The 23,873-nt window shown below is 42.9% G+C and overlaps 1 protein-coding gene across 3 annotated transcripts; it reads left to right on the top strand.

Moving 5' to 3' along the window:
- Positions 1–221: 221 nt before the first annotated feature.
- lmo1 (LIM domain only 1) lies at positions 222–23,430 on the top strand. 3 transcript variants are annotated; one of them, XM_042321161.1, is made up of 4 exons: positions 243–524; positions 15,761–15,974; positions 21,131–21,256; positions 22,902–23,430. In XM_042321161.1, the coding sequence occupies exons 2-4, from the start codon at positions 15,769–15,771 to the stop codon at positions 23,005–23,007; spliced, it is 438 nt and encodes a 145-aa protein (XP_042177095.1). In that variant the 5' UTR covers positions 243–524; positions 15,761–15,768; the 3' UTR covers positions 23,008–23,430. The 3 variants fall into 3 exon arrangements, with proteins under 3 accessions (XP_042177096.1, XP_042177095.1, XP_042177094.1); XM_042321160.1 differs by having other exon boundaries at positions 245–1,091; XM_042321162.1 differs by lacking the exons at positions 21,131–21,256; positions 22,902–23,430 and adding an exon at positions 17,847–18,061 and having other exon boundaries at positions 222–1,091.
- Positions 23,431–23,873: the final 443 nt, after the last annotated feature.

Below are 23,873 nucleotides of genomic sequence, written 5' to 3'. Positions count from 1 at the left end.
CGCAAAATTTAAAATCTTGCATAGTAAAACTGTATGTTTGTCTCCGTCTGTCTTGCTCTTTCCTGTTCTCTCAAACACACTCACAAACACGCGCACGCAAGCACGGACATACACAGGCACACGCACGCTGGCACCCTCACTCACACACACTGACGCATGCACACGCACTCACAGACAGCCCACTCACACCCGAGCGCGCACAACACACACACCGGGACACACGCATGCACACTTTCCCTTAGCTGTGCTTTTGTGTTTTGTCAGAATTAATGAGAAAAGTTCCCTTGCCCTAGGGGTAATTAGTGTCCTTGGAGTTAAATAAGCTAATACTTAGACACCTCTGGCACAAGCAATTATGTTTGTGTATTGAATAATTGATTCAAAGAGGGGGGAAGGGCTGCTAATCAGATCTGAGCATAATGAATTGATTTAATTAACAGGGGAATCTGAGGGTCTCTGGGAACTGCGTGCACTTATTCCGTAGCAGGAGCGGGCGCAGCACATAAATTGGAGAGAAAGGCAGTGTGAGTATGCTTTTAGCAGTTGTCAGGTCTGGAATTGGATTTCTTGAATATAGTTACAGTTTCGGAGCAAATGAGAACGGGGAGAGAATTTCACAGCGCGGAGGGCTCTGTCGTCTAGTCTAAGCGTTTGATACGAGTACAGTTAGATTCAGGAGATTTTACTGCTTTCCATTCTTTGTTTGCGTATGGAATTTACGAAGACCAACCAACATTGTTTTACGGGTGTAAATTGCAGTTTAGTCCGGAGAGGCAATTTTCTGTGTTTAGTAAGAGTAAACTGAGCGCGGACACTTTCTTTCACGATACATTATATTATCAATTGCCTAGAATAACATTCAAACCCGCGTTCATGTTACAAAGGTTTCCGTTACTAACGCAGATACAAGCCAAGCGTTCGTGAATTTTCAGCTTGCTGAACACATAAGGACGATTCGGTCGCTGTTTCAAAGCTCATTTCTAAGAGAAGCATTGCGCACACCGACTAGTGAAGCCCGCTGGAGCCGAGAACGGATCGTCTGGAGCCGGACTCCTCGTTCCTCAGGACGATGGTGTTGGACAAGGAAGAGAGTGAGTAACACCCCCGACGATGGGTATTTCATCTGGATGTCACATTGGAACAGTGTTTGTTTTTGTACTAGGTAGATAACCCAGCCTACCTCAGGATATATGTTAACCCACATTCCCTGTCTACGAAAGACACGTCTAGTAGACTTATTTGGATAACCGGTGGTAATTATTTACGTGTTTTTTTTTGTCGTGAAGAACCTTGCTATTTTACTTCAATATCCATTAAGTTCTCAGCACTCCCATACATACACATACGCCTATTTTTCTGAAAGACTACATGTCTTCTGCAATTTGGAGCTTTATGTGATGACTGTTCACATGATGGGCATTGCAACCTTAGCAACACAACTCGGCTGTAAAACATGGTACCACTTTCCCTCTGCCTAAAGTGCTCCTCGCATCCTCTGAAGTTACCGAAGCAGCTCTTTGACATCAGCACAGGATGGGAGATGCAATTCGAGTGCTTTTAACTTGATTGCAAATTTTGGATAGCACCATGCAATAGGGATGGCAGTTTCCTTTCCTAATGCAATACCTGTCTATTTTGAAATAGGCTATGTAGGTTAATGAACACGTAATCCCATACATTTGTACTTTAGAGCAAACCTGTTTCTCTTGGTGTCCTATTTTGTGTGTAAGTTGATATTTAGTAGCATATTTCATACAATGCATACAAAAAGATAAAGCTAACCAAAAACCTCAAACTTGGAAGAAACTGTTGTGAAACTGGATCACTTAACTTCTGTTATCAGTTTGTGTATAAGTGCTATCCAAAGTAGTTTTTTTCTATCACTTGTGTAGCTGATCTATGATGAGGTCTGTATTCTTAATAGGTAGGCTACTTAATACCTTCTCTCACAGCGTTCTAGGACCTAAAATAGGCTATTCTTGTCATATCTCAGAGAATACTGTCATCACACATTTGGTTTTAGCCAGAGACCCCCCTAAAGTAATGGCTTGCAATTGTGACCCATTATTTATGTTTGAAAATTGATATTTCATATCTCTTAGCCGAGCATCCTTTCACTTACCCATCTAAAAACCAATAAAGGGATTGCAGTAGAAACATAAATTGGTCTGTCTAGCTGAATCCATGTTGTGCTAATGTACCCAGATTAACTCAACTGTAAATTGTCTCCTTTTGATGTCTGTCTTACTAAAAGTTTCCAATATGATTCATGATTCAGATGCTTTTAACAACTATTGGCTAAGCAATATGGTAAATGTACAAGGTGATGCAAATGGCATTAGTGGGAAAGGATGCACAGGAGCATGTAATGCAGTCAATACTACATTAACTACTGATGCCCAATTACAGAACCAGGGAGAGTGGCTTTTAGGAGCATTAGGACTTGCAGAAAAGCTGAGATCACCTGCTGCTCATTGCCTAAAAGCTTCACCCTTTGCTTGCTGGGGCCGACAAAGTGCGCTGGCATTTTGGCAGGGATGGGGAGAGAGAGAGCTGCTTGGATCTGTGCTTTCCAATAGCTAGAGCAGGCTGTTAGTGATCCATTGGCTCAGAGCATACAGCCATTTAGGCTACTGTGTGTGTGTGGGCTACTTGGCAGTTCAGCATACTTCTTAAATGCTGCATATATTAGCCTACAGTAATGTGATAAGACCACCATGCAGCTTTAAGATCTTGTTTTCTGCCTTGAATCACATAAGTTGGAAACTTATTCTCATGATGGCATTTTGTCTTAGGGAAAAAAGGAGATGTTGAGTCTGTGACAGCCTGAGTGTAATTGAAACACTTTGGCTTTAACAGTGCTGAACTTGTGAATATGTGTGAAGTCTCTAGGAGGACTGATGCCTCACAACGATCTAGGGAAATAACCAGACAGCTCTCTCTCTTCTAGAGAAGCTAATCTTGTTTCCCACTTTTCAAATCTCTTTTGAGAAAGTAGGATACAAATCAATTCCCTCTCCACCTATTTTTAAACACTCACACATTTTACATTCATGTTTGACCTACTACAAGGCTCAACTTCACATTGACATCCAGCTCCAGTGTAATAACGGTTACTTGGAGTTGTAATGGAATTGATTGGTTTAAAGGTCTTTACCATTTCCCCATGTATGAGCTGTGTGTGTTGACATTAAATGTGAAAACAGTGATGGTGGACTCGAACCACCTGCTCGTATCACTAACATGTAGTGCTATACCAGGTGGGTCATGAATATCAACTAGGCTTTCTGTCCACCTCAGATATTCTGTTCCTAGCTAACTATACCACCTCCCCATAAAACTGTATTGACAGATTAACCCAGTCTGAAAATATAGTACTTCTGGTATTCTGAAGATGTGTAGTGTGGAAGCACCACATCCTGAAATTACTTCATATGTATGTCTCTAGAAATGAATGGCACCACCTTCCCCAAATATTCCAGGTGAACATTTTATTTTTGCCCTCTAATATAAAGTTTCCAATTGACTTCTAATTCTAGTGGAAAAAAGCAATTCAGCCATTTTCTTTCCTTCAAGGTATTAGGAACTATCAGCTGCAGCAGAAATAATTGGGTCTTCATTGTAGACATGTCTTTGGCTGATCATTCGCACCACTGGGCTTTCTAAGAACCTGGGCTGAAGAGAACCTCCAATCCTAAAACCTGATGATAAATTCTTGGTTACCTTTGCACTTTAATTTACGACCCCGTGAGCAGCCTGTCCAATGAAATGTGTACATTCATAAAGCAATGTTTTTCAAATGAATACAGAGACGTGATCTGTCGGCTACTGTAATAAAACTTGGGCTTCAGGCTCCGATTTTTTTTTATTTTGAAATAAGAATGGCTTCATTCTTTACCGGAGTTACCATGGTAATTCTGTCTTGTAGCTATGTCATATTGATTTAGAATGTGGACAGTTATTTTCTGTTATTCCCTTTCTGCGGTTTGATTTCTAATTTCCAGTTGGAGATTACTTTCATACATTTCTTAAGTCGTTTCACTTTTTCTCCTCAGGAATGTAATTTTCTCTCTTGTATTTGCTACTTTTTCAGCTTATTGGCTTGTTCTTACTCTAAATTAAACTTGCCAATTTCAAATATTGAAATTGCACCTGTATCCTTTGCCCTGGGCTCTAAACAGTGTTACAAGTTTATTTCAACATTTCATATTGTGTGGTCACATCTAGTTATTAAGATGGTTTATCATGCCACCTGCTTCCTTATTGGAACACATCTCTCCTCTTTCACTTGAATACCTTCCCAGTCCAGTGGGGATATCACTGACGTATCAGTGGACAACTGTCTGGTAAACCTTGCTTGGTCAAATGTCTTGCTATGCTACTATTGTAAACCTGAATGATTCGTTATTATCACTAATGAAGACATGTTATGCAATGGCTCATATGGACAAACAGGCCATGTACAGTTTACAAAGGGATATCATTCATACAACAGTTATAACTCAATTACAATGTATGAACTCCAACGTGATGTAGGCATGGAAAGCACACCACACATTCACACCTCTCACTCACTACTTGTGCCCTCTATGCATACACTGCTATACTGTCATAACTGTTCTCTATCTGTTCAATATGCAACACTTCAACAACAATATTAACTTCCAACATACTGAATTTGATGTCAGTAAATTTAATTTCACCATTATTAAACAGTGAGTGCTTGATTCAGTGTGATCTACTATGATCTTGCATACACACTTCTCACCAGACCAATGATCTATCCCACCCCAAACCAGATCCCTATCAGAATTGTGTTTCACATCAGTGACTGCAGAAGATGCATGTCCTTTCTCATAATTTCAGTGGAGCTCAAAGGGCTGAATGGGGACTGAGACATGTGTAAGCAAGATCCTAGTGCACCCACCTTCCTCTGGTGCAAATGGCTGCTCTCAATAGAGAGGCACACTAACTCAATGATGCACTCCTGAGCTCTTCGAGCATCCATTTATCATATCCAGAGGCCACATGCTCTCACGTTATATTACAACTTCTTACAACTAAGATTCATTTTCCCTATGCATCATGTAAGAAAGAGTGACGATGTCTGTTTCTGTTGCTGTTAGAAATTCTTCTCAACCCGCACTTCACAACATCCACCTGTTTTATTCAAAATAGTGCGTGGTGGAGGGGGGTGCAAAACAATGTCAGCAAACACGGAATTCTCTAAAGCTCCAAGGATACCTACTCCAACGTTACACAGACAACCTTTTTAGATGAATGATTATTTTAGACCAACTTTTATGACCTCTCAAAACAACCTTTATTTCTCACCTTGAGTCTTGAGATGAATGCAGACATGCTCAGCATTCAGACATAGCCCTTCTAGTAATTTAATAGGATCTCGATGTCATAAACCCCAAGTTCCAAAATGGGGTGAAAATGGCAGCCATATTGATCTGGGAGAAATCCAAACCAGTCTAATTGGAAAGAATACCAGTAGATGCACAATCCAGATTTGACTTATGCATGAAAATTAAAGTATAAGAAGTTGTGTAATGGAATTATTGTCATATAATTACGAAGTTTATATTGGTTTTATAACACATTTCTGTATAAATAACCTCTAATACAGTGTACAAAACATTAGGAACACCTTCCTAGTATTGCATTGCATGTCCTTTTGCCCTCAGAACAGCCTCAGTTTGTCAGGGCATGGAGTCTACAAGGTGTGAAAGCATTCCACTGGGATGCTAGCCTATGACTCATTGCTTCCCACAGTTGTGTGAAGTTGGCTAGATATCCTCTGTGTGGTGGACATTCTTGATACACACAGGAAACTGTTGCGCGTTTAAAAAAAACAGCAGCGTTGCAGTTCTTGACACACTCAAACCAGTGCGCCTGGCACCTACCAAAGGCACTTCAATCTTTGCTTGCCCAGTCACCCTCTGAATGGCACACATACACAATCCATGTGTTAAAAATCCTCCTTTAACCTGTCTCCTCCCCTTCATCTACACTGATTTTTAAGTGGATTTAACAAGTAACATCAATAAGGGATCATAACTTTCACCTGGATTCACCTTGTCAGTCTGACATGGAAAAAGCAGGTGTTCCTAATGTTTTGTACACAAGTGTAAATGTAAACAGACCATATGTCTATTTGAGTTTTCTTGGATAGCTGTGAAGGCTATTATATGATACAGTATCAGTACTTGTTGCATTTACATCTTGTCTAAGTCCCATCAACTGATTTCAACCAGTGTATGGCTGTGGATTGACTGCCTGCATTGTTTGAATGGAATGTTGGCATAATGGCACTTAATTTGAGAAATGTATGGAATCATTCCTCTAAAACAGTATGGCTGGCTTGCTAACAAACATACAGTGCAGATAAATTTATTATTTTACACAATCTTATCACAGTGCTGGCAAACCATGGTTGACCAATTCCCTTACCAAAATGTTTGACCTTTATCCCATTCTTACTACATTTGCACACACTGTATGTAGACTTTTCTATTGTGTTATTGACGGTATGTTTGTTTATCCCATGTGTAACTCTGTTGGTATCGCTTTGCACTATCTTAGCCAGGTTGCAGTTGTAAATGAACTTGTTCTCAACTGGCCTACCTGGTTAAATAAAAAAATCATAAGGTTAATGTCCATTCTAGTATTGTTAATTCTAAGACCGAGGTAATGCAGACACGCTCAGTGTTCAGACAGAGGTAATGCCCCAGTCATACATGCTTGCTGACCTTTGATTCATACACAAGTAGTGTTATTCTGCTTCACATTGTGGTCCTTTGAAATCTCCTTGATGGTGTCTCAAGTAGCCCTGCAGCAGGGGCCTAATAGTACATGCTGTGTATGCTCTACTGAGAGAGGCTATACAGTTCCATATTGGTGGTTTTTAATTGACTTTCTCTGGTCTTAAAAGTATATACTATTCTCCCGACTCGTCAGGTTATAGCAGGAATCACTCACTTCTCACTGCAAGGCTGAGATGCCTTGTCTGAGGTGGACTGCTCTTGCACAGTACATTGGTTTCGTGTGTTACATTTACTGGTAAATGTTGTCTTGTATTGTCACTGCAACAACCTCTCTCTCCTTGGACTTTACAGTAACCGGTTGTTAGTTCACAATGCAGTGAAAAAGGTCAAATAGGATTTGAAAGATATTTAGACATACAAAAGGAATGCTGTTTTGTTGAATGTTTAAATGAGCTAGTGATCGCTGTAAAGAATAATTTATGGGAATTGAATACTGCGGCATAATTGTACCAGTCTGTTTGTGCTTATGCACGTTTCCATTTTGAAACAAATTGATCTGCCGTTATGCCTATTAACTGCAAGACCTTGTATAATCCCTCCTGAAATAGTCCCCTGATACGTATTGGTTCATGTTTACTTGGCGTGTGTGTTGCTCAGTAGGGGTGGATGCCTTTGGCGGTACTCATTAACTCAACTGTATTTCTCTCTTCCAGGGAGATCTCAGTTTTCTTGGAAGCTGCTAGGGATTATTGAACCCTGGGTTGTGTGTGTGTGTGTGTGTGTGGTGACTCAATTATGGCTCAGGTACTGCTTCTCAGTTGAGGATGTGAGTTCAATTTGGCATTCTGATGAGGGAGGTGCTTTAATGTTTTGGGACATTTTAGCTTCTGAAAACGGTAACCCTTCAGACGTGCTCCTTTTAAAGGTGTTGCTGTACTGATACCATTTTCATAATGAAAGATGTGCAGCACTTTTGGCTGCCTCACATTTGAGGTAAATTCTGAAGGATAAGGAGGCATGCAGTTAGTAGAGGACAGGCTAAAGAACAACTACTTCCAACAGAAGTACTTCAGATCTTAAAGGTAGATATCCTTTTATTTTCTGTTCTGGCAACTAAAGCTTTTTCACTTCCAAGTACTCTCAAATAAAGTCTGATACTAATCATTTTAAATGTAAAGCCTATAAGTGACTATTGTTGGCCAAAACAATATGTCACAAATGTATTCAGGTCAAGCACTTCAGAGACATAAAATCTACAGTACACCAGTCTACACAGAAATGGAGGGCAATGCTACTTAAAACACAACAGAGACAAATAGCAAACAGCATAGAGTGCTTGCTGAGAACTAACAATATCTGATTGGTTGACCTTCAATAAGTCAAATGTTGAATAACTAATTAAAGGCTGTGATTGCAGGTTTATTTTCCCCTCCTGAAAGCGTGGAGATTGGGCAGCGGGTATTGAAGTTGAGGATTTAATCATTGCTGACAATGAGTTTGCCTACACAACCACAGTTTGATCCATTAGACGTGAGTGGCAGCTGAGATCCATGCACACATACTATTGTGGTCAGCTTTAGTTGAAATTGGTAACTGAGTGTGGAACATAATAACCCCCTGCGTCTATTCATGTACACACACATACGCACAGACATAACGGATGCACACAAGCATGCTCGCGCACACACCCATCCCCTCTTGCAGGCAAGGTTTTTCTGTCCCCGTAACACCAACACGTGACAGATTCCCCTGGACTAGTCAACCCAATAATGGAGTAGCCATTTCATTTAACTCTAGAGTTGTGCTAGGGTTTTAAAAATGGCATTGAAGAATAAAGACCAGAATGGCAGGCGTAACACATCTAAGACGTCGACTGTGATGAAACAACATTGCCTATTATAAAGACATCTGGAGAAGCTAATATCAATAACTCCTACAGCATTCTTAGCCTGCGAACACACCACCGCAGTAGGTCAAGGGCCCTGCCTAATGCAAACCCTACCATCAGTGTGTGGACTGTGAATGGCGACCACCCTGTCTTGGTTCCCCTTACAATCCCGGGGCCTTTGAGGTCCTACACTCCTGCCGTACATCTAACCTGGCGCATTATTGACCCCATAAGGAGACAGAGCCATGGTGTAGGAGTGAGGGCTGCTTAAATGACGTTGGAGGCCCGTTCCCCGAAACAACAACTGCCCCCTGTGGCGTATTCTCATTATTCAACATTACACGCCCCACATGGCTCACCAGTGTGGGGTTCTTTTTTCCCTCCGTTTCCGACTCACCGCGGACTCTGAATGGCACACCTGTCTCCTGGCATATCCTTTGAAATAATAAGTGTGCTGTAATTGCAGGGGAGTGGGGATTTCATACATCACTTCCTGACCTTGGGAGTGACACAAACTTTAGAGGCTACATTTATGCCTCCTGAATGCATTTTTAATGTGGGCTAAAAATGTGTTTGGGCATTATTCCGTGCCGGATGGCGGAAAGCATCTGTGACAGTGCTAATGGTTACATTTTGCCAGGAATCATGAAGTGGCAGATACGATTGTCCCCCTTTATCAAACTCTGAAAAGATCTGGTTGGAGAATAGATGGATTTATTGCCTTATTCAAATGCTAATGCAATCGGTGAAAAAATGAATTGAATTCACACATATGAAGATGCATTCATCATCCGGGTTATTGACAGCCTTGCTGGCAGTCGCCCTAATGGAACTGTGGTGAGGTAGATGGCTCAGAGCTAGCCTGAAAGAGGCTCAGTTAACAGGTTAATGGACATTGAGTTAGCAGATTCAGAGAACTAGCCTAACAGAGGGTGAGTTAGCATGCTAAAAGAAGTTGATTTAGCAGCAGGCTAATAGGGGGATAGATGGGGGATAATGTGTCTTCTGCATTTAACCCCTCTGAATTAGAGAGGTGTGGGCGGGCTGCCTTAACCAACAACTGATCCCCGGGCACTGATGACGTGGATGTTGATTAACTGCCTTGCTCAAGGGCAGAACGATAGATTTTGCCGGCTTGGGGATTCAAACCAGCGACCTTTCGGTTACTGGTCCAACACTCTTAACCACTAGTCTACCTGCCACCTTTTTAAGAGGTTGCCTATCAAGGTAGCTTCTAGAGGTTGAGTTAGGCTAGCTCTCCGAGCCTGCTGCTAACTGAGCACTAAAAACAACTGACACTGCAGGCCCTCAACAGACCCGGCCTAACAGTTGATTGGCTGGATACAATGTCAGACACCTCACTCTCCAAGCCTCAGATTGTTCTCCTGATCTTTCTTCTTCAGAATTTCTTGGAGCTAACCCTGCATAACGAGGGTTAGGAGCGATGGGCGTTTCTCTATTTTATTCTCGCTCTCTTTTGTGTGAGGGCTGTCGACAGCTCACCTTCCAAAGCTGTAATCTCACCATGCTTGTGAACAACCAAGTGTTGGAACAAGTTGGCTTCTGTAATAACTCGGAAACCCTGCCGGTTTCTCGTCTCAAAATAAGCAGTAATGAATATAATTAGAAAGCTGTTGCATATCTCTCTAATACATTTCTTTTTTAATTAACCCCATGTGAATACATTTAAAATAATAGGGGGTGAAAGTGTGGAAAAAACAACCTAATGAAGTTCTGTTAATTGGGATTGTTTCTGCAGCCAAACCACAGTGAGTTGGGGCCACCAGGAGCTAACAAATCATGCTGTAAGCATCCCTGCCTACATAGAAAAGGGCCCATGCTGACTTCAAGTGTAAGAAATGCACCTCTGACGTGATGGAAATGACCGGCGGCCTGGAGAAAAGGCAGCCCTGTTCCAGGCCGCTCTACTGAGACTCCCCACATCGCGCTTGAAGCCGGGCCAGTGTTATTGCAGCCCTAATGCGGTCGCCTCATTTGGAGCGGATCAGGAGTAATTATGGTGGGGAAAGTGGCTGCCGACCACGGGGGTCAGGACACTTGTAACTTGTGAAAAGAGCAATTATTTCAGGAGACAAAACTCTCCCTTATCCCGGGCAGAGCCAGGGTCAATGCATGGGACGGCTAGGCTCAGTTTCACCGGGGCTTATTAGCCGCTGCAAAGTTTGCCAGAGTGCATCTCGTTAATGAACAATCCCCTCATCGGCACCAGGCCCTGCTCTACCCCACTTACCGGGGCTGTTAATTATGTCATAATCGGAGCATGCAAGCCCAGCAAGCACTTCTCACAGACCCAAGCATTCATAACACAACCGTCTGGAAATGTGGCTATACTGTAGTATACTGTAAGAGATCACACCCAGACAGAACCCACAGGACTAGTCTAAAACATGTTGAATATAAAACCATGTGTCATTGACTGCATTGGCCTGTGAACTACTGCATGTGTGTATTCTGTCTTGGAGCGATATGCTCCAACTGCGGGGGGTAAAATGAATTCTACAAAGTCTTGATTATGCTTATCATTTTGAATGCACTCATTTGTCTCCTTTCAGCTGGCCTATATTCCAGCTGATATTATGACCAGATGTCTTGTGTTTTGTCTTGGCAATAGAGGAGAATTGGTGTCTACAGGCTTAATTACAGTAATGATGTGAGCTGATTGAAAGGGGCTGATTCATGCAGACAATGGCAGGACATCTGCCTGAGATCCCCATTAACCTCTATGGGGGCTGCCTCGGCCCTGTCTGGGACAACATTGTATTCTGGATTGCCATGGCCACAGCATTTACAGTGAGAGAGGGAACACAAAACCCTGGGTTTACAGCTTCAGCCTCTTCCAAGCCACTGCAATATTCACTGGAAATTCTACTTGAGCAACGCCACCACTGGTTAAGCAGCTCAAATGGTTAGGCTACACCAACAGGACTGAACATCGCTTTTACCAACCCAGAATCTAGGATTTCATTGTGCCCACTCAACATAGTAGAAAGAAACGCCTAATAATAAACACTAGATTATAATGACTGAATTGAAATACTGTCCAAGAGCGCATGGTTAATTTTCCCATATGGATTTGATCTGTTAGATAGGCTTTAGAAACTATCATATCCTTATTGAGCAATGCTTAAACGGGAATCCATGTATAGATTCATAGTGCCTGATTTAATGTCTGTCTGATGTCTTCTGGAGGAGTCAGTGAGTCACAGAGGAGATGATGAACACCGTTGTTTCACTTGAATGCAGTTGTTAGTAATGTAGCATGTAATTTCTCGAGGCATCTCTCAGCGTCTTGTCATTGTGGTTACCAGTCTCTTATTTACTGCAGTGAGCTGGGAGCAGTAATTATACGGGCCCCAGAGATGAGGTCCACTCAGCCCAGCCTCCCCCAGAGACCAGACGCTGCCTGAGTGATGCTATTCTACCCCCTTCCCTCCGCAGGAACCTAGGGAGCCTGCGTCACATCAAGGTGTCCCTCCACCTAATTGATGAAATGTATTTAATTCCAGTGTCCTCCACCCACCAGGTAGTGCTGTTCTGTAAGGTACGCAGCACACTTCTATTCAGACGTGCTTATTTAACAGATTAGCATGCAAGCAGATGTATGATAGGAGAAAGAGAAAAGGGGATCGGAGGGCAAATCCTCCCCTTTCTCTCTCTCCCTCACTCCTTGTCTAATCTGAGGATGTGCCATGCAGATGTGATAATTGCATTTCAATGCTTTAAAACGTTTCCTTGAGTGCACCGAACAGCTTATTTTCCTTTTAAAACGTTAAGTACATCAAAAGGGTTACCACATAGATTCTATTTATAGATAGCGGTAAAAACTGATCTTGAAATGGGCTTACATAGAAATCGGATGCTATCTCTATAATGGAAAGTACATGGTCTGACCATTTCAACGAAGAGGAAAAAAACATAACTGTACATATTGTTAACAGATAAGGTCTTTTAAAGAAAGAAGAGTGGTGGAAAAAGACTGTCAGCCCTTACACCAAGTATTAATGGCAAATTAATTTATTTCTCAGGGAAAATATTTGGCAAGGCGAGAGCTCCCTCTTTAAAAGACAAATGCATTCCCTGTTGGAATATGAGTCATGGTCTAGCAAGGTGTTTTTTGGGACACCAAACGACACAGGAAGGTCAGTGGCACTTGTATCTGTTAAATGGATTGGATTAAGTGGAGGCTGCCTCTTCGGCTGCTGCCGTTTCCTTTTCTAATGTAACTTTTTGTTCTCTGAGAGGCAGCAGGTTGGGAAGGCGTTGTTCCACTCAGGGATTTCACATGGTACTAAGTGTGGTGACTGGTGCAAAAAACTATTCTCCTGGTATTAAGGAAATTGACATGACATTTGTTTTATACATTCATTTATTCTGTCACTACTCTTTGTTTAGGAAATGCTACATGCAGTGGAGCTACTACTGGAGTTTCTGAGGCAATTTCCCACAGGCTGTTTTGGTAGATGACATCAAGCACGTGTTTCTTCCCTGAGACAGCAGAATCTGTGCAGTAGCATCCTGGCTTCCTAATGTATCTGAGGCTTTTGCTCTGTTCAGGCAGCACTCTCAGGCCCATAGAGGGAGCACTGTGTACATGGTGGTGGGGAGGAGTGTCCGATTCACTGCAGTTTCAAGTCTGGGTTAGGGAATAGAACATTGCCACACTGATGTTTAGGATGTCTCAACATAGGGAGAGCTCCAAAGAGGCTGGAACAGGGATGTGCTGTACAGTCATTCCATAGAAGGGGTTAAACCCCCTCCTTTGCAAAGTTGATGTAAAACACACATGTTATGTAACAGGGTGGGTAGATGGTATGTGGGGGGGCGGTGGTCTAAACCAATTATGAGTGGTTCTCTGGAGGTGGGGAACGACCTTTTGTGTATAATTAGTTATCTTATTTAAAGCAAAGATTTTGAGTAGAATAACTAATTAGCTGTCATAAAAGGCAAATGAAAGATTTGTGTGATCCCTGAGGGAATTGAGGAAACCCCATTTTGTTTTGCTGTGCGCATGCACAAACCACACACGCGCGCACGCACACAGCACTCTCTCTCTCCTCATTAAGACTGTTTTTAGTTCTGTGGAAGGCTGACAGGCGAGCACTGTTGGCATAAGTGCAGAGTTCCTCTAACAAGGCATGAGATATGCAGGTAGAACAGACCACCCTTAGCTAGTGTGGCTTCAATTTGAAGCTTTTTAGCTTCATTTACACTCAACATTGGTATTTATAGCGGGCTTTGTGATCCTAATGCGCCAGCTTCTAGGGGCCCGTTTTGGGGAGGGAGGAGGTGAAGGAGCTGGAGGGTAGGCAGAACACTAATTGATGGTTCCCATCACCAGCGCTGGACCAATTAGTCTCCTCTTTCCACTTGTGATAAAGAAATGGGGCGAAGGCTGAATACCACCAGAGCTCTTATTCACATACAAACCAAAGCCATCAATTTAACTAACAAGCTCACCCTTTCCCTTATTTTAAAAGGAGAGATGCTAATTATATTACATTCACAGTATTACTGATGGTCAGAAATTGCTGAACAAATCTGGATCCAATAAGGGGTGTGTGTGACAGAGAGGAAGAGAGACCGGAACATGTGCTTTGGTATTCAGACGAACAAAGTACTTTGACAAAGTGCTGAGGTTTTTGTGCAGGGAAAAAACGACATGCTCAGAGAGGAGAATCAGGGGCATTGGGTGATACACTGCCTAGCTACCAGCAGAGGCTCTGTTTATCATGGAAATAACTACTATGGTTCCAGTGAAACTACAGGGTGGCTGCCCAACACCACTGACATCCAAACACAACTAGAGGACATCAACACACACATTAGAGCACTACTCTCCTGTAACTGCCATCTCTCTCAGACAAATATACTGTAGGTCAATAACAACTGTCTTTACTAGAACACAACACCTCAACAACACATCACACCTCCTGAGGATAAAGACAAAACATCTAGAAAATGTACTGAAGTTATGAAATTCAAAGAAAGCCTCCCAGCATACCATGTCTTTAAACCATTGGGCATTTGCCGTTTTATTGGCACCCACATACAAAGCGATGGCCGTCCTCCCTCCCTGTGACACAGGCTGCGTCCGGTTTTTGAGAGAAATGTGTTTTGAAAGCAGAGAGGCGAGCGGTGGCCGTCGTGTGTTCTATTAGACCGATCAATAGCTCAGTGTGTGAGAGAGTCTTAAGAGCTGTTGTCCTGTGCTTTCAGCTGTGGCAGGCCTGTTAGTGCTATGGAGGGGTGCCGCCTGCCACTGCCTCTGTACCAGTAGTGGCCTGAGGGGGGCTTTTAGTCCAAACACAAATGTCAACCACACAGACTATTAGTGTTTAGTGCAGTTATTAAATGGACTTTATTTGTCCTTTAGGAGGCTAAAAGGCGCACTTTAAGGGGACCTGCGTGACAGCGGGGCAATTTGCGGGTTTAGTTACTCAGGCTCGCTCGTTGCTGACACATGACTACAGATAAGTGTAAAAGAAGGAAAGGCTGTAATGCAGCGAGCGAGCGTGGTGTGTGTCTGTGTGAGTGCGCGCTGAGAGGCACTTAGGCCATAACATATCTCACTGGGGTCTGCGAGCAGCGTTCATGTGGTCAGAGGCGTTTTAAAAGGTTAATGTTAATCTATACCAAACAAAGCCCATGAGAAGCTTTTACAGCTGTGGACAGTTCAGAGCAATGAGTGCTGATGAAATGGTAGGTGACTAACATAATATACAGCATGCTGTAAATACCACGCTAAGCAATATGACTCTGTTACGAGTACAGCATCAAAAAACACTAGGCCTGCCTGCATGTTCCTGTTGCATTGTATATGGTTTACCTGGTGTAATATAACATCTGTTTCCATGGGAGCAGCAAGTGGAGTGAATGTAGTCCAATGTGACCTGTGTGCCTATCTGAACAGAAGAGTGTTCATGTTAATGCATATGAAGCAGAGAGGCAGTGCACTTTCTCGTGAGGCTCTGCTGCCTCCAGACGCTGCAGCAGCAGCCTTATCAAAAAGAGAACATAAAGTCACTGGTGTTCCTGGGCAGTGAATCACGCCGCGGCGTTTGTCTCCTTATCGCTACAGGTGTGCCGATGCTCTCCGTCCAGCCCAAAGGGAAACAGAAGGGGTGCGCTGGCTGCAATCGCAAGATTAAAGACCGCTACCTGCTCAAGGCCCTGGACAAATACTGGCACGAGGACTGTCTGAAATGTGCCTGCTGCGACTGTCGCCTGGGGGAGGTGGGCTCCACCCTCTACACGAAAGCCAACCTCATCCTCTGTCGCAGGGACTACCTGAGGTAAGAGAAGCCACAGTCAGTCGCCCCTCACAGAACAGAAAGGCCGCGCCCCACCTAGGGCTGTGTCATTAAAAAGTGCTCTCACTACCGCTAGTGTAGCGCCACCATGAATGTCTATGAACCTGCCGCTCACTAGAACTGTCTAATTTGGGTCCATTTGTATGGGAACCAGTGTTTTTTTTTTTTTTTTTTTGAAGACATTTCCTCCCAGGCTGTTTTAGTAGATCAAGCGCCTGTTTGTTCCTCATTATAGGATATCGATGCTGACTAGATGTGTGTCAATTAAGCCTGAATCCCATTATGCTCATGTGCTGACTCTCCCCAGGCTCTGATCTGAAGCCTTGGGAAGGCAGAGCGGAAAGTTTCCAGTTCCATGTTTGTTTGTTTTAGCTCTTTTTTTTTTTTTCTGTTTCAATTTTGTTGCTTGTTTACATAAACACAGCACTCTCCCCTCGTGGTACAGACCTGGTTTCAGTAACAGTAGAGATGGGTCATGTTGTTCTGGGAAGACTCCAGGCAGGCTAGCTTCAACCTCTGTCTGTGGCTCAATGTTTTCCCCCTGTACTCTGCCATCTGCTTGCTAAATTAAACATGATCATTTCCTGGGCGTTAAGTCACATTCCCTGGGGCTTCCGAATGAGATCCTACCATTTATCCCCGAGACCATCCCCTGGGGGCCAGCCTAGAGACCTTGCTGCCCCTGGCCTCTCCCTGTCTTTCCCCTCCCTCTCCCACTCTGCCCTACCAGCAGGTCCCAACCGAGAGGGGCTTAGGGGCCGGGCGTTGAGAGGAGTCATTACCATCCATCAGCTCCCACCAAGAGTTAATGCTGTTAAGATGCAGTGAGAGAGGTTCACTAAACTGCTGCTGCCCCCGGAAGGGGCAGATGGTGCAGATGAGGTCATAATAAAATGAGCAAATGACAAGAGAAGGCAAAAATTATTAAGCCAAGAGTGGCACTTTTGATATGGTTAAATATGATCCCTTAAAAGGGCTGGCTTCTCCCTCTATCTGATTGATTTCTCCTCCCATTATGAAGGCCTTATCGTGGACATCAGCTCCCTGATGAAAATGTGTTCCTATGGCACAGGCCAGAAGGGGCTAACTGGCCTGACAGGCAGCTCTGCAGAAAGCAAACTCAAAGCAAGACCAGGTGAGGGAGAGAAGGAAATGAGGGGCAGAGGGGGCTAGAATGAGGGAGGAAGCAAGGGAGAGATGGGCTTTCTGTGTTTATGCCTGGACCCCGATGGCCTAATGAAATCCAGCCCACTCATCTGCTCTTCAGCCTGAGACAAATGCATGCAACTTAATGGCTGGAGATGTTTGAGATGAATTCTATTATGGAACAAATTAAAAACATTCCCTTTCTCAGCAGCGAGGGAAGAGACAGTTTTAGAGCTTATAGTTTTAAAGTAGGTGACGCAGGCTCCATACGGCCTTGTAATCCCCTCACAGAGCCCCCGTCCTGCACAGAGAGAGGAACGCTTCCCCTCACCTCCATTAATGAAGTGGAATCCTCCTGTATGGAGCTGCAGTTCATTAGGGACATGCAGCCAGGGTGGATCAAACACACTTTATTTCCCTGGGTTTGGAGCCCTGCCATGCGCACATTAATTATGATAGGAGCTCCGTCTGTGTTCGTCCTTCAGGAGCTCAGGAGCACCGGTAACATCTTGTGCACGCCCCCCTTCCCCCCACTCTCCCCAGCCTGGCCTGCCAGCAGCGTCTTCTAAAACCTCAGATCAGAAGTTTCTGAATTCACTTGACAATCTATTCCCTCTGTAAAAGACTGGGTTGGTTTAATAGCAGTTTTACCACACTTTCATTATCACGGAAAACAATAGATTAATTAGGTGTTTCATTTTTGTCTAGGACTCAGGATCTGGCGACCTCTCCAAAGAAGGTTGACAAGCCAGTCGTGCTTTTGATCGCCCGAACCCCAAGCCTGACATCGTTTTATCGTCTAACTGACGAATATTTTAGGGGGAACAGACTATCAGTCATCTACTTATCGAAGTAGAGAGCTTTTAATTGAAATTTTAAAAGCACTTTTTTTCAAGCTAATGGACATTAAGTTATGCAGTACCAACGGCACTGCAATGGAAGTAGATATTAAACTGTAATTAAAACATTTTATTATCTGTGGATGTATTAATGTATGTCAAGCGTCTCTGCCACCCACTGGCGATAACAAATTAAATAAAAACTATAATAAGACAGTTACTTCTTTCCTCAAATAAAGTACAAAACATTTTCTGGCAACATTTTGAAATATATATTATAGCAAGCTTTACACCTTCAAAGACACAACTGTTGAGGAAGGTCAAAACACGCCTTACGTGAATTAATACAGTAGCTCTCCTTTCTATGAAATCGGACAAACTGTAAATGGAGCGGGTGAATCTGAGCTTAGAACAGAGTAGAAGACTTGAAGAGATCAAGTCCAATCTCAATGAAACAGAAGACCTGCAGAAGATGCCGGCATGCAGGGGGAGAGTCTGAAGTTAGCGAAGCAGCAAGTTCAAACAGCTAAAGAAAGCACACCGCTCTCTCCAGATCCACGCTAAATCACACAACTGAAGGAGTGGAACAATGGAGGAGAGGCTCTTTAACTTTAATGGCAGTTCATTTGGTTTCAACCAGCCAATATCAGTGGAGGAAAATGACTTCCATTTATAAACTATTTAGTTTTCTCTCAAAACGCTGCAGTGTGTATATATTTTTCTCAATCTTGGCAGTGAACAGTTCACAGCGTGCTACATCTGCCTTTTTGTTAATGCACAATCATTTTTTTTATGGCATTCTGTTCAAGATCATGTTTAAAATTTCAGTTAACATTTCAATTCTACAAGCACACTATGCTATGTTACTGTAGACAGTATGGATTGAATAGATATGCTGTGACAGTTCATTTCACAACTATGAAAGTCCTTAAGGAAAAGTCACTGGAAAGTCCCACTAAACGGCCTCACCATGGTAATGGCTGGTTTCACTTTATCTTACAATGGGATGGATTTTGAAGCTATATAATGTCTCAGTTTGTGACCTTTTCAAATGAGTATTTGTAACCCTCTTATCCACTTAAATTAACCACTTTTAAACTGGGCCCTTTCTGTGCTTCAAACCCTGCCCAAAAAATGACTTCTTAACAAACTAGGATTGGCTGTAGTGAGGGGCAATGTAGTCTACCCTCAAATTTTCCGCAGCATTTATTCTCCACTTCAATGGGACAAAAAAATTGTATATATGTCGAAATAATTAGTATACCAGTTGTGAGGATATTGACTTTTCTTAATCCTAACAGACAAAATGTAACTGCATCATGAGCTACTGCACTATGATTGTACCAGTCACACAGCACAGTATGCCATTACAATATGTGGGAATTCAGAAGAAAATAGTCTTATGATTTGTAATCATTCTTAAAAGAACTCAAATCTCAACTTTATGGTGAATCGCCATTAAGGTGTTGTGATCCTCATTCCCAACCAGCTCTCCCTAGTGTTATGCATGCTGGTCTCTGTAGTCCCTATTCCACAGTGCCCTCCCACTAAATGGTCAGCACAGTGTCTCGGTCTATTACTCAGTGTGCTGCTGTCCCTATATCAACCACAGAGCCCAGGGCCCACACTGCCATAACACTGAAACACAACCTACATGATGGCTTTACATCACTGACATGTCCCCTGGGAAGCATACAATACTGCACCTAATAAAGCATCCATATTCACAGGGCCAGTCAAGTAGCAGGTCAGCACACACACAGGACAGACTAGGTCTAAGTCAGACCAGAGATAACAGCCTGGTTTAGTTTGAGCTAGAACTGATGCAGATGCTGATAATAACATAATCAATACAGAAGACTGGGTCCTTCATTTTTTTTTTTTTTTAAAGAGGAAAGAAATCACTAATATAACATTAATAAATTTAAAAGCCTGACAACAATCATTTTACCAAGTGGATTTGAGCAGCAGCACTTTGTCCGGGTGGCATGGAAAGCTCAGCGTTCCAGAGGTCTATATCAACACACTTTACTGGAACAGTAACCAGTTCTAACAATGACTTTGTTCAACACTTCGTATCTATTAGAACCAAACAGCTCTGTCTCGCTCTCTTTCTCCTAGTCTAAAGCAGCAGTCCTCTCCTCTGGGGCAGTGTGCTCTAATTAGACCCTGGGTCTGCTGGAGGGATATGTTTTCTGTGACAAGGGGAGAGCAACCGACAGAGACTAATATGGAGAGGGGATACCAACTTGACTATTCTCTCCGTCTGACTCTGAGCCCACAACTTTGGGAAAGTGTTTAACATACTGTCAGAGTGGCAATCTGCTGTCGCCTGCCTGATCCCCTCTCACAAAGCTGTGGCGCTGTCCCCTTTTCCTGCCTGCAGAATGTACAAGTCTATCTGATTCAAAAATCTTTTAAATTAAACATAAGGGCAGGCGCTTGGAAAATGTGACTAGGGGCTGCAGGCTCCGGAGTGGAGTTGCCTTGGCTTTGCTTTGAGGAGAAAGATCTACACCAGTGCCTCTTGCTCTGCTTGTGACCTTCATCGTTTGCCTCCTATCTAATAAGCTTAAACAAACAGCAGTGAAATGTGAGTTGTGCGTCTGTTCAGTGTACTGCTGAACATCTAGTTACCTCTCCAAGGTCTCTCCGCCATTCTCCCAGGCAGTCTCTGAATGAAACAGAGGGGGATCAAGGCAGTATCCTTGCAACAGGAATCTTTTGAATGTTTGACTACATTATAGAATTTAGCCTCTTGTGTAAAATCCAGCTGGCTTTGGTTGGAGCAAGTCTTATTAGGTACTTTGGTTTTAAAATAAGAAAACTTTCAACAGTTCAATTGGTTGCCTCAGACCTGTTTTCATTGCTTTTGCTATGTGCTAGGAGAAAGGCTTTGAAGAAGGGGATTAGAACCATGTGACCATTTTAATTAGATCATTAGCAAAGAATTAACATCTAGGTTTGTAGCCCTCATTAACAAAAAATATCAAGTGTGTGCCAAGAGATTTGTGTATTACATGAGATGTTTTCAGATTTGTCTTTTTCACTGTTCGTTCTTTTTTTTCTTGGCTTTTACTTTTTGTTCGCTCCTCTGTTGCATGAAGGCTAAGGAAGGTACGTTAATCTCTCTGTATTCTCTCTCTCTTCCAGGCTCTTTGGTACAACAGGGAACTGCGCTGCCTGCAGTAAACTGATCCCAGCCTTTGAAATGGTGATGAGAGCCAGAGATAATGTTTACCATTTGGACTGTTTTGCCTGTCAGCTTTGCAACCAGAGGTAAGGAGAGCTAGAGCTCACAACTGTGTCATGAGATTGCCTTTTTCAAATATGTAATGCTGTTCTGAAATGGCCATCAAACTAGTTAGCCATTTAACAAAAAAACCTGCCTCTTGAGGTGCAACAGATCTGTTTTGGGGTCAGAAACCTAACTCTGACTGTCTGTGTAAATCCAGATTTTTTTTTGTCTGTCTTCCCATTTTGAAAGCACACACGTACTGCATTTCATTAGCAACACTGTTAATTATGTTCTATGTTGACCCTGCCATTAGTTTGTTTTGTGACTAGAAACAACTGGGATTATGAACTCGAGGGGAACAAAATTTGCTCATGTATCAAAAGTGGTACAGCTGCCAGACCAATGCCAAGGCTGATCACACTCCACACTCACAATGCTTTAGTTGAAAGGTTCACTTTAAGCCACAGCAATAGACCTCCAAGAGGCCAATCTACAGGAAGATGCCTCACTAGTTTGGGTACCACACTACAGGGGAGTGGAATTAAACAGACAAAATTGTTTATTTTATTTTCTATTAATACTGTATGCTATTCAGTCCAGGAATGTTAACTAGACACCTTAGTGACCCACATGGGCAAAAGCCTTGCTCACTCTGTCCTAGGTCCTGACCGCTCCTCACCTCTGAGCTCTACACTATTACATCCATACATACTCTCCTCACAATGCAACAATCCCATAACAGTGCAGCACAGAGAATACTCTGCTAAACATGGGGCATTGTGACCCTCTCCATCCATACAGCACAAGCACATTAACCTTCCACAGGGATGAGTGAGTAACCATGGTGAGCATCTGGCTGGGGTATGGGAATGCTGGTTGCAGCCACTCATGGGGCCAGGCTTTACTGGCTCACTGATACCACAGCCATTGCCCCTCTGCCAGCCCTCAGCCTGCCCAACACATTACTGTGGCCCAGCCTGATAAGCAGCCCTGCCATCAGTACAGCTGTTATCTTCACTAATTCTGTCTATGAAGCTGTGTGTCGTACAGTACATAAGCACCACCATTTAAAAGGATGCCCCTGAACAAGGCAGTTAACCCACTGTTTCCCGGTAGGCCGTCATTGTAAAAGAGTTTGTTCTTAACTGGCTTGCCTAGCTAAATAAAGGTTAAATAAAAATCAAGGCCTACTTGGGTGTGCGTTTTTTCTTCAAATGACTTGAAATCTAGTGACACAAATTCATACAAGTTGGCACCCAAACTGGTGTATGGTAAGCTCGCCCTGTGGCAGGGTTTCCTGTGTGGTGCTTTTCTTGTTTTCCAAGCCTGGGAGGGACTGCTTTCATTGGCTGTCAGTCGCATGCTTTGAAATGAAAGTTTAAAAAAAATCTAATTGTATTTGAAGCCACACCTTCAGTGACCATCAGAGGGGCCTTTGAATCACACAAGGAACAATGGCATTTACAAACAAGCGACGTCGCCAAACTGATACAATCAAAGCCCAGAGAGCAGCAATGGCCATCGCCTTTAACAGCTGATCTCAATCAACCACGTTCTTCTCCTAGAGCAATGCTATCATTATCAGCCTGTCAACACAAATAACTGTCATACTACTAATCTCCTTTGTCTCCCCATGTTGTCCTCATTTATATTAATGCTTTGCCTTTGTGTTTTCCTGGCTGGCAGGTTTTGTGTGGGGGACAAGTTTTTCCTGAAGAACAACATGATTCTGTGTCAGATGGACTATGAGGAGGGCCAGCTGAACGGCAGCTTTGAGACGCAGGTTCAATAGCCGGGCCCAGTGGCAGCGACCAGGACCCTCGGCCCGCCGTACTTACACATGATGCCATGGATGTTCGGCTGCACTTGGAAAGAGGAGCGTCTGTCTGCTTGCCTGCAATACTTTTTAAATAGCCCTTTATCAGTCCATAAGGACTCTATTGTAAATGTACTACTTTTTGCCCCTCCCCTTCCCACCCCAACACTGAGCAGTTACAAGTTTTGATGTACAGTTGTGCCTGCTTAGCTGAGCACTGTATTGCTTGTATGTTTTTGTGACGTTTGTTTTGGGTTTGTTTATTCTTTTCCCCTTTCGGGAACGTTTCCTTGGAGGGTATGTACAGTCTGTTTTCTCTGTATATATAAACTGGAACATTTATTTTATGAAATGTAATGCAATTTTATTACTAGTGTGAATTAAAGATTCTTAAATGTTCATAGTGAGTTTTTTTTGTTCGTATACCAAAACCAAAGTTGTTTGAGGAGGCTGGCCCATGTGTTGATATATCATTATCTCAAACCACAGAGCTGTAAAAAAATAAATAAAAAAAAAGCCTTGAGGGAACTTTTTTTAAGTAATGGAGGGAAAAAAATGAAGTTTTATTACATTTTGCAAAGAGTGCTGATGGAATTAGAAATGCTGTTTCAAATGAACTAAATAAGATTTTATTTGGAATAAAATAATGACTTCTCCAGACTGTTGTTGTACTGAGTGTGCAGGTGTCATGAAAGAAGCAGTGTTTGGATGAGAACACAGAGGGAGAGCAAGAGCGTCTGCACCCACTGAATCATGCCTCGCTAATTGCCATCTGATTATGAGTGTGAATTGGCTGGGAAATGAAACGCACCAGCAAATAACAAATTAGATAAATGCTCATT

Source organism: Oncorhynchus tshawytscha, linkage group LG04, assembly GCF_018296145.1.
Source record: "Oncorhynchus tshawytscha isolate Ot180627B linkage group LG04, Otsh_v2.0, whole genome shotgun sequence".
Taxonomy (NCBI): Eukaryota; Metazoa; Chordata; class Actinopteri; order Salmoniformes; family Salmonidae; genus Oncorhynchus; species Oncorhynchus tshawytscha.
The sequence above is the reverse complement of the archived record's forward strand: the minus strand, read 5'-3'. Positions and strand labels throughout refer to the sequence as shown.

Excerpts from the sequence above, each read along its gene's own strand:
- lmo1 (XM_042321160.1), top strand. The coding sequence starts at position 1,070 with ATGGTGTTGGACAAGGAAGAGA. Across the intron at positions 1,092-15,760 it reads GGTGTTGGACAAGGAAGAGA|GTGTGCCGATGCTCTCCGTC; the intron begins GTGAGTAACACC and ends TTATCGCTACAG. Across the intron at positions 15,975-21,130 it reads TGTCGCAGGGACTACCTGAG|GCTCTTTGGTACAACAGGGA; the intron begins GTAAGAGAAGCC and ends TCTCTCTTCCAG.